General features: G+C 39.6%; 1 protein-coding gene across 1 annotated transcript; it reads left to right on the top strand.

Moving 5' to 3' along the window:
- The first annotated feature begins 10,286 nt into the window (after positions 1–10,286).
- LOC119728845 (xylose isomerase-like) lies at positions 10,287–23,209 on the top strand. Its single transcript, XM_038201253.1, has 12 exons — positions 10,287–10,479; positions 12,360–12,436; positions 12,600–12,720; positions 14,445–14,538; positions 15,916–16,053; positions 17,607–17,716; positions 18,432–18,527; positions 18,808–18,891; positions 20,038–20,164; positions 20,512–20,617; positions 22,112–22,294; positions 23,086–23,209. The coding sequence occupies exons 1-12, from the start codon at positions 10,392–10,394 to the stop codon at positions 23,185–23,187; spliced, it is 1,326 nt and encodes a 441-aa protein (XP_038057181.1). The 5' UTR covers positions 10,287–10,391; the 3' UTR covers positions 23,188–23,209.
- Positions 23,210–23,907: the final 698 nt, after the last annotated feature.

The following is a 23,907-nucleotide window of genomic DNA, read 5'->3' as shown; positions in this document are numbered from 1 at the left end:
CAGATTTTTCATATTATTCAGGGAATTATTGCAATTAAGGGAATTATTGTTGTTAATGTATTTTTACTCTGTTGGACGGTTTTTAATCAAATTTGGTATACTACTTTTAATTAGATAGTTGTATTTTTGGGAGACAGGTGTTTTTGCCAATTAATCTGAATAAATAAGGTATTGTTCCATCCTGTATGCTCATTGTCTCTGTCCCTTTGCCAGATTCATGCTATTGTGTCTCATTCAGTGCACATCACTGGAGTTCGTTTCATTCCCTTTAACGCGTTTCTATCATTCCGTTCCCCCCGTGAGCGTCCTTCGTTTGTCTTCTAAGGCCAAAAAAAGGTCTCCGGTTTCTGGTATGGAGCTTGCCCAAAAAGTGGTGAGGCCACATAAAGCTTATTCTCGACCATAACTCAATCTAAAAACACGTTAAAATTGTGCAGCAGCATGATTCCAGTCAAACCAAGTGAGTTTGGCGGTTTTGAGACATCATCTTTCATTGAAAAAAAAACCTTTTTCATTTTGCCGACACGCATGGCTACGGCGACGCGCGCGCATACCAGAAACCGAGACTTTTTTTTGGCCTCAAACAGCCGCAGCTATAATTTTTTCTTTTAACCCTTGCAATCTTTTCCAATTTTGGCCAAAAAAAATCAAATTTCTTCAAACTTGCTGGAAAGATGCCCATAGGACCCCAGAACACATTTCAATTCGATTTCTGGACAGATGTGCTTTTCAAAATGAAATTTGGACGAACATTTGGGGTGAAATCAGTCAAAAATTAGGATATTTTCTCTAAAAATCCATGATTTTTGCCCAAATATGCAAAATATTGGGTGTTTGAAGGTTAATTGATGCTCCTCTTACCTCTAAAGGAATTTCTGCATCGTTTGGAGAAAAGTTATTTTTTTCTGCCAAATTTCATCAAAAAAAGTAAGGCTATATAGGTCATGATATGTTACCCAGAATGCCATCCCCACCTCCTTCACAAGATTCTGTGAATGGCATCAGCCCTTAATTCCCGGCCCAGCGCCCTAGCCCCCGTTTGCGGGGCGGGGCTACGAGCGAAGCGTTATTGTACGAAACATAAAATATGGACATCGTGAACAGGGCCCCCTACTGTAATGTGGTGTCCTGGTTAATGTTGTTTTCATCTACGTTGAATTTTTTTTGGGGGGGGGGGGGTTCTTTATAGAATTAAGGATGAGAACGTAGTATTCACATTATTTTTGAGGAAACAAATCCGTAAAAACAAATTATCGTTTTATTTCTAAAGACGTGATACTGTTGAAAAAGTAGTGACAGAGTTGAAAATCTGTATATCTGTCCAAATACAAATAGTAGAAGTCAGGCGCGGATCCAGAGAGGGACGAAACACCCCCCCCCCCCAACACACACACACACACCCACACACATCGGTCAGGCACACACGAAAAATAAACAATTTGTAATCAAATGTAATAATGACTCGGTCCGCCTGTCCTCAATAATCGGATATAAATATCTAAGGTGCCCGCCCCCCCCCCCCCCGCAAAAAATCTTGGATCCGCCCCTGAACGCACCCGATAGCTCAAAAAAGCCTGCATAATAATAGTTTTCACACACTGTTGCGTAGCTCTAAGTACATTTAGCACAAGATGTTTAATTTCCCGTCGTCAAACACCAACGGTACCTTAGCTTAATCGGTAAGCTCTGCGGCTGGTACTGTCCGTGAGTTCCAGGTTGGCGTCTTCGTACAGGTTCAGGGCATGTGGTCCACTCGGAGGATCAGGGCTTAGGGTGCCGCCCTGTTCCTCCCTTAGCTCTTTGCTTTTACATGGCGCCTGGCCCTCCGGGGTTACATGGATGGACAGGGAAGGAAGTGTGTATAGGCCGGGAACCCCGAGATCCCAGAAGAGAGCTAAGGGGTTAGCTGGGGCATTGTTATGGCTCAGACCGATCCCTGAATACTTGGCTAGCACATAACTTTTTGCTTTTTTTTTAATCCTCTATTTTGTTTTTAAAACTTTGCTCAAAAGTTGGATATTAATATGTGCCCGGCAGGTCTCCGGTAGTATTTAAAAAGGAATCAAAGGTATAAGTCGTGAATCTATGAACATTAATGATTATTATAAAAATTAAGTTTCGTTCGATCTACGGTAACCGTTCATTTTACGTCAATTGGTAAATTTTGTAGAAGTTAAAAAGAATCCAAAAAAATTCGCCCAACATGTTGGCCTCAGAAAAACGTGTTTTTTTTAATGCTTGACATCGACATGAGCTGATTTTTTTGGCTCAATTAAGTAATTTGGAGTTTCGAATTAACAGCGGGATGCTTATTCGTTTTGAATAGTGTGCGCAATTTCAGAACTGGAGCGCGCAATTTAAAACCAACTTTTCAAACTGTGTAAAGGCCTGCGAACTGGCTGGATATTTTTGTTCCTACTTTCCCGATATCTTTGGCGCCTATTTCACCCAGTAGCGCACCCAGGATTTACCTTGGGGGGGGGGGGTGCTCACAATTTTGGGGTTTTTGTTTAAACAAAGTGGGTGTTTTTTGTGGGAGGGGGAATATTTTGACGTCGGTGGCGCCACTTACACCCCTATTATAATACTCGAAAATGTGCCACATACTTTTTGGTCAATTCGTGGCCCAACAAATGACCCCCCCCCCCAACAAAAAATATTAAAAATTAACAACCTCTACGATTGGGAGGGGTCAACCCCCCCCCCCCTAATTGGGTGCGCCACTAATTTCATCCACCTCTGGCCAGTGGCACAGCGGTAGAGGGGTGTTTGCAGAGTGGCAAATTGCAAACTGCTAGCTACAGATTTTAAGAGCGAGCCAGGCGGGGACGTGCGAAGAAAAATCGGGCCGGCGACATCTGGACTGAAATCTAGGCGGGGGATTCACCAACCGTTCTCCGCCGGTCATAATGTTGCGCGTACTTCAGTGTTCGTAGACTAACGACAGAACATGATTCAAGCACACAAGCTTCACTGATGGACTAATCACGATCTCCAAAACCTCAGCGAGAGGTTGAACAAATAACTGAAAGTTCAAGTCAGCTAAAGAAACGCGCATGAAGTAAATTAAGTACGATCTGTCCGATGATTTAGCAGACTGCAGTCACCAGGTGTAGGGCCCACTCTGCTCAGCGTACGGCATCACGCCCACGGCTGGGCGAAGCATCGAAATGACATGACTGACGAAAAAGTTGCAAAAACTCACAAGATCACTGCAGCCAGTTGTATAACAAAAATCCTATACCATCCCGGAGACAATTCACCAAACGATGTTCAATTCTGAACGAAACACCCATGGAAATATAAGCGAAAAACGACATATTCCGGGAGAAATTTATTTTTGATGTAGCGGTCTCAAAAAGCTACGCCGAACTGGCCTTTCTTGCATGCCCCAAATGCACTTAGCGCGTCAAAGCACGCGCGTGAAATTATTACATTTGTATCAACTCAGCAAAAAGCATCCATCCTTATGCCAAGAACAACGTTTTTGGCTTCATGCCATCAAGGGGAGGCAAACTGCAAATAGGCCAATCGATGTTTACTTTTCCTACACCACAGCAACCATCAGCTGATAAAAGAAAGTGTAGGACTCAACTGTGCGTTTGTGGAGAATAATGCATTTTATCTTTCAGTGATAAAATTAATTTTTAGCAAAACTGGGCAATATCAGATTTGTATGTAAAATCTCGAATTGTAAGGGGTGAACCTTGCATTTTTAGCAAAATTGGGCAAAATGAGATGTTTCTGAAAAATTTCAAATTGTAAGGGGTTAACCTTGCTTTTCGAACTTTTAGGGGTTAACCTTGAATTTTTTAGCAAAATAGGGCAAAATTGGTGTTTAGGAAAAAAATTCAGATTGTAATGGGTTAACCTTGCATTTTTAGCAAAATTGGGCTAATTAAAATCAGATTTGTATGAAAAATCAAAAATTGTAAGGGGTTAACCTTTGCCAAATTAGGGCAAAATCAGAAGTTTATAAAAAATTGCAGATTGAAAGGCCAGGGGTTAACCTTGCATTTTAGCAAAGCTGGGCAAAATGATATTTTTAAGAAATTTTTCAAATTGTAAGGGGTTAACCTTCTCAAATTAGGGCAAAATCAGGTGTTTATGAAAAAATTGCAGATTGAAAGGGGTTAGCCTTGCATTTTTAGCAAAATTGGGCCAAATCAGATGTTTCTGGAAAACAATCCTATGTAAGGAATTAAACTTACTTTTTTTTAGCAAAATAGGGCAAAATCAGATGTTTATGGAAAATTTCAAATTGTAAGGGGTTAACCATTGATTTTTTAGCAAAATAGGGCAAAATCAGGTGTTTGTGGAAAATTTCAGATTATAAGGGGCTAACTTTGCATTTTTTTTAGCAAAATAGGGCAAAATCACAGGTTTCTGGAAAAGTTCAGATTGAAAAGGGTTAACCTCACATTTTAAGCAAAATTGGGCAAAAAGAAACGTTTATAAAATTGTTGGATGTTTATGAAAAATTCAAATTGTAAGGGGTTAACCCTGTATTTTTTTAAGCGAAATTGGGAAAAATCAGATGTTTCTTGGAAAATTGCAGAATTGAATGGCGCTAACTTGGCATTTTTAGCAAGATTGGACAAAATGAGATGTTTCTGAAAAAATTCAGATGTAAGGGGTTAACCTTGCTTTTCGAATTGTTAGGGGTTAACCTTGCATTTTTTAGCAAAATAGGGCAAAATCAGGTGTTTATTAAAAAATTCAGATTGTAATGGGTTAACGTTGCTTTTTTAGCAAAATTGGGCTAAATCAGATTTGTATGACAAATCCAATGTAAGGAATTAACCTTGCCAAATTAGGGCAAAATAAGAAGTTTCTAGAAAATTGCAAGGTTAACCCCTTTCAATCTGCAATTTTTTCATTAACACCTGATTTTGCCCTAAATTGGCAAAGGTTAACCCCTTACAATTTGAAATTTTTCATAAAAATCTCATTTTGCCCAATTTTGCTAAAAATGCAAGGTTAACCCCTTTCAATCTGCAATTTTCTAGAAACTTTTGCCCTAATTTGGCAAAGGTTAACCCTTTACAAATTTTTGATTTTTCATACAAATCTGATATAGCCCAATCTTGTTAAAAATGCAAGGTTAACCCCTTTACAATCTGCAATTTTTTCATAAACACCTGATTTTGCCCTAATTTGGCAAAGGGGAACCCCTTACAATTTGAAAATTTTCATAAAAATATCATTTTGCCCAATTTTGCAAAAAATGCAAGGCTTACCCCTGGCCTTTCAATCTGCAATTTTCTAGAAACTTCTGATTTTGCCCTAATTTGGCAAAGGTTAACCCCTTACAATTTTTGATTTTTCATACAAATCTGATTTAGCCCAATTTTGCTAAAAATGCAAGGTAAACCCTTTACAATCTGAATTTTTTTTCATAAACACCCGATTTTGCCCTATTTTGCTAAAAACTGCAAGGTGAACCCCTTACAATTCGAAAAGCAAGGTTAACCCCTTACATCTGATTTTTTTCAGAAACATCTCATTTTGCCTAATTTTGATAAAAATGCAAGGTTCACCCCTTACAATTCAAGATTTTTCATAAAAATCTCATTTTGCCCAATTTTGCTAAAAATGTAAGGTTAACCCCTTTCAATCTGCAATTTTCTAGAAACTTCTGATTTTGCCCTAATTTGGCAAAGGTTAACCCCTTACAATTTTTTGATTTTTCATGCAAATCTGATTTTGCCCTGATTTTGCCCTAGTTTGTCAAGGGGAATCCATTACAATTTTTGATTTTTATGTAAATTTGATTTTGCCGAATTTTGCTAAAAATGCAACGTTAACCCCTTTCAATCTGCAATTTACTAGAATCTTCTGATTTTGCCCTAATTTGGCAAAGGTTAACCCCTTACAATTTTTGATTTTTCATACAAATCTGATTTAGCCCAATTTTGCTAAAAATGCAAGGTTAACCCCTTTACAATCTGCAATTCAGTTTCATAAACCCCTGATTTTGCCCTAATTTGGCAAAGGTTAACCCCTTATAATCTGAAAGTTTTCATAAAAAATCATTTCGCCCAAATTTGCTAAAAATGCAAGGCTAACGCCTGGCCTTTCAATCTGCAATTTTCTAGAAACTTCTGATTTTGCCCTAATTTGGCAAAGGTTAACCCCTTACAATTTTTGATTTTTCATACAAATCTGATTTAGCCTAATTTTGCAAAAAATGCAAGGTAAACCATTTACTATCTGATTTTTTTTCATAAACACCCGATTTTGCCCTATTTTGCTAAAAACTGCAAGGTGAACCCCTTACAATTCGAAAAGCAAGGTTAACCCCTTACATCTGATTTTTTTCAGAAACATCTCATTTTGCCCAATTTTGCTAAAAATGCAAGGTTCACCCCTTACAATTCGAGATTTTTCATAAAAATCTGATATTGCCCAGTTTTGCTAAAAATGCCAAGTTAACCCCATACAATTCTGCAACTTTCCAGAAACCTCTGATTTTTCCCAATTTCGTTTTAAAAAATGCAGGGGTTAACTCCTTACAATTTGAAATTTTTTATAAACTTTTCATAAAATTGCAGAATTGTATGGGGTTAACTTTGCCAAATTTCACTAAAAAAGCTAAGTTAACCCCTTTCAATCTAACATCTAATTTTGCCCTAATTTGGCAAGGTTAACCCCTTACAATTTTTGATTTTTCATACAAATCTGACTTTGCCCAATTTTGCTAAAAATGCAAATTTAACCCCTTACAATCTGAAATTTTCCATAAACACCTGATTTTGCCCTATTTTGCTAAAAAAATGCAAGGTTAACCCCTTACAATCTGAAATTTTCCAGAAAGATCTGATTTTGCCCAATTTCGCTAAAATATGCAATGTTCACCCCTTACAATTTGAAATGTTTCATAAACATCTAACCCCATACAATTTGCAATTTTTCAGAAACATCTGTTTTTTTCCCAATTTTGCTCAAATGTAAGGCTAACTCCTTGCGAACTGTTAAATCAATCCATGAAGTGTCCCATTTGACTTTTTTAAAACAAATTATATTTTTCCAGGTTTTAGGGTAAAGGAATTTTCTCTTTTTCCTTTCTCTTTTGTTGTTGCTATATTGTGCGAATTAACTCATTCGTATGGAATGCTCATAGTCAATCAAAGAATATTTCACACATAGGGGCCTAAATTATATTTTTTTAATTTGATTATAGTCAATTATGAAATACTCATTGATTTATGACATACACCTTTGTTTTAATTTTGATACTACCCGTAGACCTGCCGAGCAGCTGTTGATATCAAACTAAACCAAAGTTTAAAAGATAGAGGGTTAAAAAAATCAAAAAGTTATGTGCTAGTCAAGCTTTCAGGGATCGGTCTGAGCCATAACAATGCCCCAGCCGATCCCTTAGTTCTCTTCCGGGGTCTCGGCGTCCCCGACCAATACACACTTCCTTCCCTATCCATCCATATAACCCCGGAGGGCCAGGCACCATGTAAAAGCAAAGAGCTAAGGGAGGAACAGGGCGGCCCCTAAGCCCTGATCCTCCGAGTGGACCACATGCCCTGAACCTGTACGAAGGCGCCAACCTGGAACTCGCGGACAGTACCAGCAGCAGTGCTAACCGATTAAGCTAAGGTACTGTTGGTACTTTACGACGGGAAATTAAATCTCTTATAGTAAATGATTGAACTCATACGTTAAAAACCAAAAAGACACCAGCGGGATTCGAACCCGGGACCCCGCTAACCGTGGACGACGAATCGTAACCACTCGGCCATTTCGTTACCTTAGAATTTTCCTTAAACTGAGAAAAGTTGTCTTTATAGGTGAGCAAACGCGCCAGGAAGATTACTGGGTCCATTTGCTTTACCTTAATGGGGTAAAAACAAGTCGATATAATGAGCCCAGTGTGTTTGGTTTGTTAGGAAGCTGCATAACACAGCCTAATGTGCAAAACAGTCGTGTGCTAGGCGGATCATTACGCAACAATGAACACCGCAATTGTGTATTTTCAAAAGGCAGACGCGTAGATTTCTACTCTTTGTATCTGGGCACATATAGATTCTCACCTCCCTCTTCAGCTGTTTCGACTTTCTTAAAAAAAAAATAGAGACTGTCAGCGAATCTCCGGGAGTTGAAATAAGGATCGTCCCCTCGATGGACCTAAGACTCAGTAAAGTTCAACATGGGCTCTTTTTCAACAGCTGTTTTTGCGGAAACTTTACTCTGGATTTTTTAGAAGCATCTGATTTTGCACATTTTTAGTAAAATATGCTCCAAATTTTGCTAAAAAAGCAAGGTTAACCCCTTACCATTTTAGATTTTTCATACAAATCTGATTTTGCCAAATTTTACTAAATATACAAGGTACACCTCTTACGATTTAAAATTTTTCATAAACATTTCTTTTTGCCCAATTTTGCTAGAAATACAAGGTTAAGCCCTAACAATCTGCAATTTTCCAGAATCATCTGATTGTGTCCTATTTTGCTAAAAAGAAATGCAAGGTTAACCCCTTACAATTTGAATTTTTTTCATGAACATCTAATTTTTCCCAATCTTATTCAAAAAGCAAGGTTAACCCCTTACTATTTCCAGAAACATTTCATTTTTTCCCATTTTCGCTTTGAAAAAGATGCGAGGTTAACCCCTTTCAATTTGAAATATTTCGTAACATCTAACTTTGAAAAATTTCACTAAAAAAGCAAGGTTAATCCCTTACATCTTAAATTTTTCGGAAACATCTGATTTTGCCCATTTTCGCTAAAATATGCAATGTTCACCCCTTACAATTTGAAATGTTTCATAAACATCTAACCCCATACAATCTGCAATTTTCCAGAAACATCTGATTTGTCCCGATTTTGCTAAAAAAAAAAATGCAAGGTCAACCCCTTACAATTTGATTTTTTTTCATAAGCATCTAATTTTGCCCAATTTTACATCAGCTTATGCTAACAAATTATCAGGTAACTGGATCATTAAACGGGACAGGTGCACATCGACCTTGGAGCTCAGGCCATGTGTCATGCACTCCTCAATGCATAGATGATGCACACAACACTATGGGTAGTACAGGCACAGCTGGGGGTACTGCCCAAACAATGATGAACGCATTGCGTATGCTTAAAGAATTACCCACAATTCCGGTTTTTACCGTTTAGGTCTGGCTCTAATCACTTTCAATACGCGATCCCCTGACATCTCATACACTGACTTTAGGCAAAATAGTCAGACTTTTTGCGGTCTAGTAACCAGACTTTGACTCTTAGCGAAACATCGAATGAAAAGGGAAACATCAAATGCATATTGCAAAAGATCGAATGCACTGGCAAACATACCGATGAAACATCGAATACAAATAGCTCGAAATGTCAAACATATATGTAAAACATTGCTCACATATAGAAAATCGCAAATATATTGTAAAACAACACACACAATTGTATCGAAAAACATCACACATTTAATGCAAAAATCGAACATAATATTGAAAACATCGCACATATATATCGTCAAAAACATCGCACATATAAATTGAAAATCGCTATAAATGTAAAACATCGCAAACATATATTGAACATCGCACATAATTATATTGTAAAACATCGCACAAATATATTAAACATCGCGCAAATAATGAAAAACATCGCACACTTATATTGAACATCGCACATAAATGTAAAATATTGAATATTGCAACGTTTGACACGCCATATTTGGATAGTGTAATTCGTGTGCTTTTAAGATGACTGTCCTTATGAAGTTTGAGTTTATTTGAGTTTTTAAAAGTTACTAACTTTTGAATGAGCCATACGTACCGGTATACGAAACAATTGGCCTGAGTTTAATTTGGAATAATTGCTTCACTAATACATGTATCGAATAATTTACGACGCAACAATTATTCAGAATCAGTTCTCGTATGGTTCCTGCCCCTAGTCAAAATTGATAAAGTAGGGACCGAAAACCAGTCTACTCGCAGAGTGGATCTGTTTCTGTGCAAAAGGCAACAATTTTTTCCCCATTAAATTAAAACAAATTTAAAAAAAGAAGATGAATATTCGTTAGAAGAATATCATTTACATGCACATAATTTCACAAAGCTGGAGCTATATAAAACAAGAGATATTCAACAAAGTGACAAATTAACCAAACTTGCTGCGTATCAATTTAATATAATTCGCATAAGCAACCAATCAACACACAAGTTTAAAAAGTTTTCCGGAGGGGGTATGCTCATATATGACAACAGCCACTAGTGTAGCAAGTACAAACGACCTTTGACCTAACAACGGTGTAAACAGACAGGTGGTGGGCAGGTAATGGGCGGATCCTGCAGGCGCTGTTGCTTAAATCTCATCATATTTCACTTGTCTAAACATTTGGTTTGGTTGTAAGCAACTGTGCACAGAATGTCTCAAGGATCGAAGGCCAAACGGGCCCGTTTATCGGGGGAAAATGCTCCCAGAAACGGTGGAGATTCCGAGGAGTTTTTTAAGGGTAAGTTACTAAGTAGTCTAGCCCCACTAGTGTGGCCGTCGGTATGCTGCGCTGAACCCAAGGTTCAGCGCAGCATACCGCGGCCACACTAGTGGGGCTGTCACGCCCCAACTATCGCATCGGTCCCAACTATAGTTGGGACTGTCCCAACTATAGTGCGGCAGTTGGGTCGGCCCAACTATAGTTAGGACTGGAGTTGCGCCGGATGCTTCATGCTTGATAGATCTTGTTGGATTAAATGTTCCGCGGCGCTGGCACCGTGTATTCGTCGTGCATGCATGCCGCAAGGCTGACCGGTCACGTGGTACTGCCTAGTTGGATGAGTTGTCCAGCTGCTGGGTTGATTGTCCAGCAACATTTTGCAAAATTCAAAGATTGCCATGGCCGGCCAACTATAGATGGGCCCCACCCATAGCTAATGTCAAAGGTCCCAAGTGAAGTCGGACAGTATGTAACAGAGCTGTAGGGAATGTTTTATAGTCGTCGTAAATCAATGTAAACTATAGTTGGGACCGCCAAATAAAAATATTGCGGTGGCCCAACTACAGATGGTCCCCACTCATAGATAATTTCATTGGTCCCAAGTAAAGTCAGATGTGTATTAGAGTTGTAGGGAATGTTTTATAATCGTACAACAATGTACACTATAGTTGGGACCGCAAAATAAAAAGATTGGAGTGGCCCAACTATAGATTCGCCCCATCAATAGCTAATTTCAGTGGTCCCCAGTAAAGTCAGACGTGTATCAGAGCTGTAGGGAACGTTTTACAGTTGTACATCAATGTAAACTATAGTTGGGACACCGCAAAATAAAAAGATCGGAGTGGCCCAACTATAGATGGGCCAGCCCAACAGTGGAACTTACAGTTGGGACCGTCCTAACTATAGTTGGGACAGGCCCAACTATAGTTGGGCCAGCCCAACTGTGGAACTACAGTTGGGACAGGCCCAACTATAGTTGGGACAGGCCCAACTATAGCTGGGACCGATGCGATTGTGTGCATTAATTTTATGGTTGAGCATGGGGCATGGGGCACCCCCCCCCCCCCCATACCTCATGTGGTGTGCTGTGTGCACATGCATTCACTTAAAAGGCCATGCTATGTATTTTTTTTTGTAATGCAATCCTTGACAAATGCACATTTTGTGTCCCATTTATTTGTCCATTAATTTTGAAGGGATAAAGTGCCTTTTCTTCTTTTTATGTTAATTATATTTATAATTGCCATATTCGTGAGCAACAGTGTGATGTCATTTCAGGCAGAAAACTCAATGTTACAGCACAGTTATTTCAGCTCCAAAAGTTGCCAGACTTGGATATTTTGCTGCTGTAAAATTTCTTTTCTGTGATGATTTGTTATTACTAGTGTCAGTACAGGGCAGTAAGCCAGTGAGCAGAAACTTTCCCATAGATGTTATCATGCAGTGAGCAATTTTTGGGTTCACAATTTGAACAAAAAACCCCTTAAACTGAACAGTGTCTTCCTGAAATGACATCACAGCAACAGCGCCCACAGTTGTCCGGAAAGCATGGAATTTTTTAAAATTGTTTAAATAAGTGCACTTTTCAATAAAATAAACCAAAAAGGGATGTCAAATAGTTTTTATTCATTTGAGAGGGGTAGAAAGTTAGTTGCACAAAAGATGTTCCTGAGAAAAATTCATTTCATGGGCCCTTTAGGGTGACGTTGAATATTTTGATCGTAGGACCATGCATTTACGCTGTGCTAGTAATACACGTATGTGGCTTTGAAATGAAATCCTCTAAGGCTTCATATCATTTTTGTTTCGAATAGATTGATGTAATCCTCTCATGACATAACGGTAAGAAGGTTCAAGTTTTTTTGTGTTGGTATTATTAATTTTGTACTTAATTGCAGGTGTTGGCAAAATTGAGTACAAACCCAACGCAGGGCCTACTGATGTGCTGTGCTTTAAACATTACAATGCCAAGGAGGTTGGTGTCAAAGAAATTTGTATTAAATTATGTTCTCTTAAATTTTGAGCTTAAAAATGCAAAGACCTGGTTTGTTACAACTAAAAAGCCAAACCTGTTGTGGCTTTGACCATGATAAAGTCAAGGAGGAATAAAAATTACACAAAACTTATTTTCGTTTCAGGTCATTAATGGACGCACGATGGAGGACTGGCTTCGATTCTCCGTCGTTTACTGGCACACCTTCAGGGGAGTTGGACTAGATCCCTTCGGAGCTCCAACCATCAACAGACCCTGGGATGATGGTCAGTTCCTTTTGGAATCCCCCTCCCCCCATCCCTGCACCTTCCCCCTTTAGGTTAGGCCGAGGAAAAAGTTTCTCGTCTGGGCTTTTTGAAAAAATAAAAAAGCGGCCCCCCCACCAACCAAAAGATGGCAGATTTTCCAAAATGGCCAATAGATTTTCCCATTTTGTCAACTCTTTCCCTGAAACAAAATTGTGTCAAAAGGAGCCGTCACCATTACTGCATAATATCAACAATTTTGTTGGAGACAAATCCAAAGACAGTATATTGACACAATTAGCAAAATATATTGCAAATGGTTGAGTGGGAAAAATGGTGGGAAAAAGGAATGATATAAAAATATGCCCACACACCAGAGTGGATCCAGCTTCAGCTTTAGTTGAATGTGAATTTAGCTTTAGGGTGGGGTGTTAGCAGGCATTTGCTACATTTTTCTGCGTGATTTTTCTCCTTTTTTTGTGGCCAAAGGGGTTGGGGGAGGGGGGATGGTAGACCAGTGCCCCCAACCCACATTAAATCAGCCACTGCACACTGTCCTTGGAACTTAGAAGATAAGCAAGATCTTATCAGCTGTAAAGTATCCAATGGAATAAATTAGGCATAAGATCAGGTGATAGCCAGGGTATTCTTGCCTCTTAATTATGCATCAACCTTGAAAGACATGTGGTGGACAACAAAAGAAGTCCTATTATTTTTTCCAATGTAAGGTATTCAGAATGGTTCACATTTGGTGAATAATAATCTTTTTTGTCAGTTTACATTTTGTGTTAGGCCAAATACAAATTGTGTGTTGACAGTAACTTGACCTATTTTTGTGGCCAAATTGCTGACATCCAATTTTATTGCCACATTTGGACAAATGATAAAATTAAAGGGAATATACATCATTTGCTTTTGCTGTAATTTTCAGAAATGGATGGAATTGGGGGGTTGGAAATATAAAGCAAATATAGTTACACTGACTTTTTGGAGGTTTTGGGATCGAAAATGCTATAAAAACCAAGAAAAACGATCATTTTCCTGTAGTCTGGTTCCCTGACTTCATATAAGAAGAAACAGAGCAGTTTACATACATTGGGGAATTGTAAGGTCAGGGAACCAGTCTAGCTGGCTCGTACCCGTTCATAGGTTTGTAATCGATTGCAAACAAGTGCAATGGTCAATTGGGGCCAGTATTTGAAAAAAAGCCAGTTGTTTCCAACGCTGATCGGCCGATCAGCGTTGGAAATTGATACAAAAATACCACTTTTCTTGAAAATGACAGTATACCAGGTGCCATAATTTTACAGGATGCTTTAGACTGTCATTTACCAACATCCTATTAAGGTATTTCGCAAAAACTTGGTAGTTTTATTTTTCGATGTTTGCAAATGTTGTATATTCCCTTTAAAGTATATTTTGAAAATTAAGAAGTTTTTCGTATGCAATTTGTAGAATGTGTGGTTAATTAAACAAATAAACAGGTTAAATAAAAAAGAATACCATTAAAGGTACCCTAAAGTAAACAAAGTATTAACACTAACTCCCTAGCATAATTTACTAGGAACCATACAGACAAACATTAAAAAATTACAATGTAAAATTGTCTGTCCTGCCTACCTACCTACCTGGAAAATGTTAAGGACATAAACTGTAAAGACAATGTTTTTTCGGCCTTTGACTGCAAAATATAAGTATCTCTTTTTAGCCTCATGTTTATGTTTTTGTTGTCGTTTGATTGTCAGGAAGTGAGAGTGTGGAGAATGCCAAGAGGCGTCTTCGCGTGGCCTTTGAGTTCTTCAGCAAGCTGGGTGTCAAGTACTGGACATTTCATGACAGGTGTGCTCTATACCTAAGGAGTCCAGGGCTATCAACAATCACTTTTTAACCCATTTGCACCTGTAGTACACTGTATTACATTGTATTTGTTTCCAGATGAATCCATGAACTGTATGTATAAAAAGAGTGCTAATTTTTTTACCGGGAGTAACAGGCAGGACAGTTTCAGGCAGTATAGGGACTATAATGGATCTTGCTCTACTTAAAATTTAGCTCCACTCAACATGAGTTTTCCTTAAATCATTTGCTAAAGTAACCAACATCTCCAGTTAAGTACAACATTAAAACCAGATACATTGTACTCAAATATTTGGTATGATCGAACTTGTCAAGAACCTTTTTCCCCAGAACATTTTGGTTGAGAACTGCTCCTGAAAAGACCCACTGTAAGACATATTTTGTTTGCATCAAAACAACAAAACATGCATTGTCTTCGGACATCACAAGTTCCCACAAACTTCTCACAAGTTCTCACAAATCACACACAGTTCCTGACAACTTTTTGTTCACAAGTCGACCAGTCGTAAGTCAAGTCACAAGCTATTCAAATGAGCTGTGACTTTTGACGAAGGTGTTCCTTTGTTACTTTTCATGCCCTGTTACTTGTGTGACCAGACTTGTTAATGTACTTGTGATTTAGTTGTCATTGACTTGTGATGGAGCAACAGCACTGCTTCAGACTGTCATATATACAGGGTGTTTCAATAAAAAGGAAACCCAACTTTGAAGAACCAGTACGGACTGACTAAATGTTAACTGGCTATGAAACTGGTATCATCTGAAAGCGTAATCTCTATGCTTTTCAATGATACCTTGTTTACATTTCCAGGGTCATGCATCACTGAGCGCCACTGTCATGAGATTTTGATGCAAAATTGCAGTTGAGTCAGTTTCATGTCAAACACAATAGGCATGGTGTGCATGAGAATAAGTATCCACGAAGAAGACACGAGTGCATAAAATGAAACCCCCCAAAAAACAAGTCGGGTTGGTTTCAAAACTGGATTTTATTGTTTGTCATGAATTCCTCGTTTTGACCAAGCCACGTTCAAAACAATGTGCCATTTTCCCGAGGATTAACATTCAAGCCATTTCACAGACATTTCCGTAACAATAGGCACACCGTGCCCAGTGTTTTTTTTTATGAAAGTGAACCAACTGCATTTTTGCATCCAGTTTTCAAGACAATGATGCTCAGTGATGCATGACTCAGAAAACCTAAACACGGTATCATTGAAAAGCATAGAGATGACGCTTTCAGATGATACCAGTTTTATAGGCAGTAAACATATCGTCAGTCCATACTCATTCTTTGAAGTTGGGTTTCCTTTTTTTAGTGAAACACCCTGTATACATGTATGCAATTTTATTGTACAGGGACATATCACCCGAGGGGGCCACACTGGAGGAAACAAATCGCAACCTTGATGAGATAACGGACCTCGCTAAGGAGCTGATGGCGCAGACTGGAGTCAAGCTGCTGTGGAATACATGCAACCTGTTCTCACACCCAAGGTAGTATGGGGCCATTTCCCAAACCGTGGCTTCTTAACAGCTTCGCCTTTATGTATCTAAATGAAATTCTCTAGAAGTCAGGTTATGGCCCGGGGTTCGAATCCCGCCTGGGCCAATATGTAGATTGGGTTTTCAGTCTCTACCTGATTCCTCGGGTTTTCCACAGAATATTCTTCTAGGCTTATATTCTTCCGGGCTTTTCCTCCGACCTCTAAAACTATAACTTCTTCTCATTGTCTTCTCTCCACAAGTTTCTTCAGGCTTTCGGGCTACAGTGCCTAGGGCCCTTTTGAGGAATCCTTGGGCATTACCAGAAATGATTAATAATAATAATAAGTAATAACTAAATTGTGGCATCATGTTAAAGAATTTGCTGCTTCTGAAACTGAACATGGACATTTAGTGAGCTGGATCCCTCCAACTCAGGGACCTCAAATATCCTGGAGCCAATGTCAGAGTTGAAGCCGTGGTTTGGAAAACCAACCAGGAATCATTCTGAATTAAAGAGGTTGTGGAATGCTCGAAGACATTTCCGTCATTTTTCGGGTATATGTAGCCTAAGGTGTGATGAAATAAAAACGACTATTGTTTCTGTCATAAAATGAGTACAAAAGGTACTTTTGAGAGCTGTTTTTCAAGTCCTGTCATGCCTGTTTTGACCCGAACGTGCAATTTGTGTAAAAGTCGTCGTTGCGGGCAGCAAACAAAACACAGTAAATCGTGACGTAATAAACAGGACTCCTGATGCAGAGTAGCATAAAAGAGTCCTGTTTATTACGTCACGATTTACTGTGTTTTGTTTGCTGCCTGCAACGACGACTTTTACACAAATTGCACGTTCGGGTCGAAACAGGACCTGAAAAACAGCTCTCAAAAGTACCCTTTGTACTCATTTCATGACAGAAACAATAGTCGTTTTTATTTCATCACACCTTAGGCTACATATACCCAAAAAATGACAGAAATGTCTTCGAGCATTCCACAACCGCTTTAAGCTATTACCATTAGCATTTGTGTAACATTGTACTGCTACACTGTACTCACTTCTTGAGGAATTCATGAAACCATGGAGTGTTAGAGAGGTTTGGGGCGGTATACAGATTAACAGGCAGGATGCTTTTAGGCGGAACAGTTTAATTAAAAGGGCTTCGTGCACATTAGTACCCACTCCACTGGTAAAAATTAGGGAGAGTTGGGGTAGACCACTGGGAGAGACATTCAAATCGTCCGTGCACTGCGAAGTGATGTATTGTCTATGGACTTCGCGCACACGATACGTCACTTCGTGGTGCGACTGACGAAATGTATTGCTGATGACGCCTGATGCTCACAGAAGGCACCATGGGTTTGCAGACATTCAAAACAGCATTACGAAAATAAGATCCTGTTATAATGAAAACATCAGGCCATTACTTTTACAATTTATTTTCCAGAGCTTCATTTTCAAAGTTACGTTGATATGAATTGAAAGTTTGTCAATTTTGATCATTTCCATTGCATTGCACAATTGTAAATATGAATAAAAAAGTAGAATTTGATTTGTTTCTGTACAGGTACATGAATGGTGCTGCAACAAACCCTGACGCGCACGTTGTTGCATTCGCCGCTGCCCAGGTCAAGAAGGGACTTGAGGTGGGCAAGAAACTTGGCGCTGAAAACTTTGGTAAGTGCAGAAGTGCTTCAAACAATTTCAAGCGCAGAAATTGACCTCTTGAAAATTAACCTTTACAAAAAAAAACCTATTTAGTTCTCTTTGACACAGTCACTCAAGTCTTAGATCAGGTCAAGTTTGATAGGTGTGCGATTTGCCTTTGATGGGCTTGTAACTAGACTTACGTTAGGCTTGTGATTTGGCTGGTGATGGGCTGGTGATTTGACTATTGATGGGCTTGTGATTGTCGTGAACTAGGCTTGTGATTCGACTTGCAATGGGTTTGTGATTTGACCTGTGATGGGCTTGTGATTTGAATTGAGCTGGGCTTGTTATTTGACTCGGGACCGGCTTTTGATTTCCCTATTGATGGGCTTATGATTCCACTATGAATGGGCTTACGACTTGACTTGTGATGGGCTTGTGATTTGACTTGTGATGGGCTTGTGATTCGACTTGTGATTCGACTTGTGATGGGCTTGTGATTTGACTAATAATGGGCTTGCGATTTGACTTGTGTTGGGTTTGTGATTTCTCTTGTGCTGGACTTGCTGATGGGTTGTGACTTGAATTGTGATGGGCTTTGACTTGACTTGTGACTGGACTTCTGATGTAATTGCTATCAATCACAAGTACCTTGACTACAACACTGCTTTTTGGTACGACTTGTGATCTAACCTGTGATGGACCCACATGTCCAATTTGTTTCATATTTTGTCTTCTCTAGTCTTCTGGGGAGGTCGTGAGGGTTACATGAGTCTTCTGAACACCGATGTCTTAGCTGAACTCACCCATGCAGCTAACTTCTTCAAAATGGCAGTAGGTAAGTGTATGACTTTTTCCCTCTTATTTATACATTGAGTGCAAGTTTATGAATTTTACAAGTTGACAAAAGAAACCAGAATCGCATGTACATGGTGTGGGACTTGTTCTGGAAAAAAATAATAATATGTAAATGTAAGAATAGGTTGTTTTTTTTATTGTAGGTAAGTTAAATTAGAAAGAAACTAAAGATTTGAAGTTCAGTTGTGTTTGAAGTAATTTCAAACAGAGATTACAAAAACCTGCAGAATTTTATTTGGTTTTCGTTTTTAATTTTGTAGACTATAAGAAGAAGATCGGCTTTCAGGGACAGTTACTGATTGAACCTAAACCCAAGGAGCCTACCAGACACCAGTATGACTATGGTAAGCCAAGGGCAAACAAGTAAATATGATACACATATTGACTGGCTATGAGGTCACTAGTGCTGGCCTATGCATCCCTGAGGAAAACAGGACCCTCTTGAAGTGACTCTCTGGCCCGAGGGGGCATAGGCGTGCACTAGTGTACGTGTTAACCCGACAGAGGACCGACACACAAAGGGAGAACAACAGATCCTTTCAGTCCTCGGGAGTTGGGTCTTTTGTTCAAAACGGTCCTCTGTAGTAGGTTTGTATGCTTATGGGAGAGTGTTATATTACAGGGACAAAAGGAAACACAAAGCATTGTCCTCGGGAGTTAGGAAAACAAGAGTGTGTGTAGGATCATGTGTTGTGTCAGACTCGGGCATGGAGTTTCTCTGCATTTCTGTATTTTGCATTGCTTTAAAGAGGTGGTGGAATGCTCGAAGACATTTCCGTCATTTTTTGGGTATATGTAGCCTAAGGTGTGATGAAATAAAAACGACTATTTTTTCTGTCATAAAATGAGTACAAAGGGTACTTTTGAGAGCTGTTTTTCAGGTCCTGTTTCGACCCGAACGTGCAATTTGTGTAAAAGTCGTTGTTGCGTGCAGCAAACAAAACACAGTAAATCGTGACGTAATAAACAGGACTCGTTTATGCTACTCTGCATCGGGAGTCCTGTTTATTACGTCACGATTTACTGTGTTTTGTTTGTTGCCCGCAACGACGACTTTTACACAAATTGCACGTTCGGGTCGAAACAGGCATGACAGGACTTGAAAAACAGCTCTCAAAAGTACCTTTTGTACTCATTTGATGACAGAAACAATAGTCGTTTTTATTTCATCACACCTTAGGCTACATATACCCGAAAAATGACGGAAATTTCTTCGAACATTCCACAACCTCTTTAATGTTACTAGCATTGAGACTTTGGGCGTGGTCCCTGGGTACACAGCATATTCAGGTTTATGGCTTCAGACTAGCGCCCCTTGAACAAAGACACTGACAAAATGGGAACTGTCAACACGTGGCTAGATAGCTCAGTTGGTAGAGCACCGGAATGGCGATCCGAAGGTCGCAGGTTCAAACCCCGCTGGATTGTTCAACTGTATAATTATTACACGTGCAACTAGTCGGTTTCCTTTTGTGGTATATTTCATTAAGATGCAATGACCGTTATCGGATTCCTGAAGCATTTTGGGCTGGCTGATGATTTCAAGATCAACGTCGAGCCCAACCACACCATGCTGGCAGGCCACCCATATGAACACGACATCGTCCTAGCTTCAAAGTAAGTTTAGTCTATACACGACTTGAGTTCAGCAATTTTTGACGACCCACAAGTTTGTCTGGTGATTCAATTACCGTTTTCTGGCAGAACAAACGGAATTCATACACGAATAACCTTTGTAAAAGCCGTTATTATTATCCTCATTCAAGGTGTTCGATGATTTCAAATGTTGCATGGCTACGTCAAGTTTCGTGAAATCGATCATTACTTACGCACTGTTTAAAATCGGCTGCTGGTGACACTTTGACATTTTTTTTTGGGACACTTTCATTTCAAACACTTTTTCATTATAAAAAAGATCTCGATGCAGCTGTCAAAATAATGAATTTTTTTTTCTGCTTCTTCAGGTTTGGAATGCTGGGTTCTGTTGATTCCAACACCGGTTCCCCTGACTTGGGATGGGATACCGACCAGTTCCCCATGGACGTCAGAGACACCACTCTCGTCATGAAGGTACAATAGGGATTCAAATAAGTGTCAATCATTGCCTGATTTCTTTATCGATTTAACCGTAAACCTGTTTACCAGTTTGCATCGGACGTGATAACACGCACTGGCTGGTATGCTCAGGCATGGCTGACGGGTTAAAACGTCAAGAATTGCCTAGACTCGCCTCCGGGTGACGTCTAAATATGCTACTCCCTCGTGCCTTTTGTACACACACACAAAGTTTCTGAAGTCTGTGGAGGTGGACTGTGTGTTGATCTTGAATTGATCGTTGTGCAAGGCCTATTGTTTGACAATTTACGCTCCAGTGCACACCCCGGAGTATTGAAACATGTGAGGTTTCGGCAAGAAATATCGTACAAATGCTGTTGAAATGACTCTTACGAATCAGTATTTGTGTCGTTTGGCTGTTTATCAGAAGTTGGCTGGAAAATGTTGCCATTTGCGAAAATTGAAATTTTTGGCAAAAATAATCCTGGCGCGAAGTGGTTAAAGGGTGTTTTTTGTACATTTAAAAAAAGATTTGATACCATCATCCCATGGACATTTTCAATAAGGGAATAACAGTGTGAGGAGCCGGTCTTCACTGCATGATAATGACCGGGTGTGGGGGTGACCGCTGTTAATGGGCCTAGACGAAGTCGAGGTCCATTAACAGCGGTCACCCCCACACCCGGTCATTATCACGCAGTGAAGACCGGCTCCTCACACTGTTATTCCCATTAAAAAATACCTTTTTAACGAAATAAACAGTTAAAATGCTCCAATTTTGTGACTTTTTTTCGGCGATATTTCCAGACTTTTTTGTGTTCATGTTCATGGGCCATATTTTAGCTTAGCAGCTATAACGACGTAAACTCAACAGAAACTGCTGCCGTAGCGAAACAAATTACAACAATGTTTTCATATCTTTACCTGATGGAGGAAGCTGAAATCTCGTTTACACATTCCTTGTGTCCGGAATTACAAAGATGCTTGGTTAAGGAAAGGTAAATATGTCGGTGGGTGAAGTCTTCAAAGAAAATAAATCGTAGATCTATGCTTTCGTCGTAAACATCCTCAGTATATACGATGTCGTTTCAAAACTTCCTTACGCGCGCGCACGCACGCATCCCTAGCAACTGTGTTGCGTACGCGCGCGTCAGTCTCACGCGATGAGGGTTGAGCGCATGTGCAGTGCTCTATTGTAACAAGCTACCGCAGGACTGTTACTATATTTTGACCAATCATTGGCTTGCATGGGGCTGAACGGGGCTGGATCAATGCTAGTTCAAGGGCCATTTATTCGCTTGATCTATGAAGCCGGTCCATTATCACCGTTAATGCCCGGCCACGTGATCGAGTCTCGACCAATCAGAAACCATCAACTCTCCAAGGTATTTATTAATACAATTTAATAGCAATCGGAAGTGATGTTCGTGCAAAAAGTCAAATTCTCGACAATGTATAAAGAGGTTTCATGACAAAATGATCATTACTTTTTTTTTGGTTGTTTTGTAGGCTGTTATTGAGCAAGGTGGACTAGCTCCGGGAGGGCTCAACTTCGACGCCAAAGTCCGTCGCGAATCAACCAACTTGCTGGATATGTTCATCGCTCATATCGGTGCGATGGATTCCTTCGCAAGAGGTCTCCGCTGTGCTGCCAAGTTGGTTAGCGAAGGAGCCATGGCAAAGATGGTTGAGGTATGTTAGTCAAGGAATTGGTTGGTCAGAAATTTGTTAAGCTCAGAAAAAAATTACTTAGAACAACAGTATACCAGTCAAACTGCCATGCAGTGTGTAGTGCTTGTCACTGGTACTCTTCTGGTTTTTTGCCCCCTAAGCGTTAAATTTTCTTAGCAATTTTTTTTTCCGTTGAGCAGAATTGGGCCCTTTGGCCTGTTTTGTTGACTGCATGGAGCGCTTTATAGTAAAGGTAGTGCGCTGTGGTCCAGTGGTTATGGTGTCAGACTCATCTGCAATGCAGGTTCAAACCCTGACAGGGAACATGCTGTTTGTGTCCTTGGGCAAGGCACTTTACTACAATTGCCTCTCTGTTACGTAGAATTGGGCACTATTGGCCCATTTTGTTAACTGCTTGGAGCACTTCAGTCAAGGTAGTGCAACATGTCCAACTCATATGCGAGGGTATAGTTTCCAACCCCAACAGGAGCACATTGTTCTTGGGCAAGACACTTTACTACAATTGCCTCTCTCTCTCCACCCAGGAGTATAAATGGGTACCTGTGAGGGTAGAGACCAGATTGTGCTGACCCCGACTGGCTTCAGAAAAATGGTTTTGTGGCCTGATGAACAAGGGTAATCATTTGTGAAGAGCTTTGAATTGAGACTTTGGTATTGAGTGCTATTTAAGCACCACATCATTATTGTTATTATTGACAGCCATTTTACAAACTTTGGCTCCGTTACCAGAATCAGCTCTGACTATGGGAGCATTTACAGGTCTTGAACTTTTTTTCCTTCTCATTTTGTAGGATCGTTACAGGAGCTTCACGGCAGGCATTGGTGCAAAAATTGCCAAGGGAACAGCTACACTGGAAGAGTGTGAGGTATGGAAAATACAAATGAATAACTAAATTATTTAACGTTTTGTATCAAAAATCGGTCATTAAAAGAGAAAATTGAAACACAAAAAAAGCTTGCAAAGTTGTCAAGTCTTCAAGTACGTAGAAGTCAATCACAAGTCATTAGTCTCAATATGTAAGCAATTCAAATGAACTGTGATAAAGGCATTAACCTGACAATTGTTCTCCATTGGCCTAATGAGCATTAATAGGACTGTCTGCGTGAAAATTTCCTTCCGAAAGTTACCAATGCATCTTCACTGTCAGATTCTCTGCCGTCACTACTTTGAGTCCGACAGAAATCGTTGTCTCAACTATCCATGTTGACGTAAGGAGCCTACATACAAAATGACTTGGTTGTACGGTGTGGCGATACACATGCTAAACACGCCACAATGCTGGATTACGTTTAAGAGCCTCAAAACTTCCTTGTAAATTACCATAATGGCCACAACTGGACACGAAATATGCAAGTCTTTTCATCTCCACTCACTGGACTGTTAATGACAATTCTTCTTTTGACGCAACGTTCAAGTCGAAGAATACACTCGCAAGTGTGGATTCTTAATTTACGAATTCACTCTGCACTTAACGCCTCGTGAATTCTTTAATTACGAATCCACACTTTCTTGTGTATTCTCCTTAACATAAGTTTGGTTTTTTTTCAGACGAGTGGAACAATATGCTCTTTTAAGACATACTTCATTGGTGTATCAAATTTGATTGCTTTTT

This window comes from Patiria miniata, unplaced genomic scaffold, assembly GCF_015706575.1.
Source record: "Patiria miniata isolate m_02_andy unplaced genomic scaffold, ASM1570657v1 HiC_scaffold_20, whole genome shotgun sequence".
In the NCBI taxonomy this organism is placed as follows: Eukaryota; Metazoa; Echinodermata; class Asteroidea; order Valvatida; family Asterinidae; genus Patiria; species Patiria miniata.
This window is presented reverse-complemented; position numbering and strand designations above follow the sequence as displayed.

What these genes read in the sequence shown, in the direction of transcription:
- LOC119728845 (XM_038201253.1), top strand. Translation starts at nt 10,392, where the DNA reads ATGTCTCAAGGATCGAAGGCCAAACGGGCCCGTTTATCGGGGGAAAAT. An exon ending in CAACAGACCCTGGGATGATG is followed by an intron (nt 12,721 to 14,444) that starts GTCAGTTCCTTT and finishes TTTGATTGTCAG; the next exon opens with GAAGTGAGAGTGTGGAGAAT. An exon ending in CAGACACCAGTATGACTATG is followed by an intron (nt 18,892 to 20,037) that starts GTAAGCCAAGGG and finishes TATTTCATTAAG; the next exon opens with ATGCAATGACCGTTATCGGA.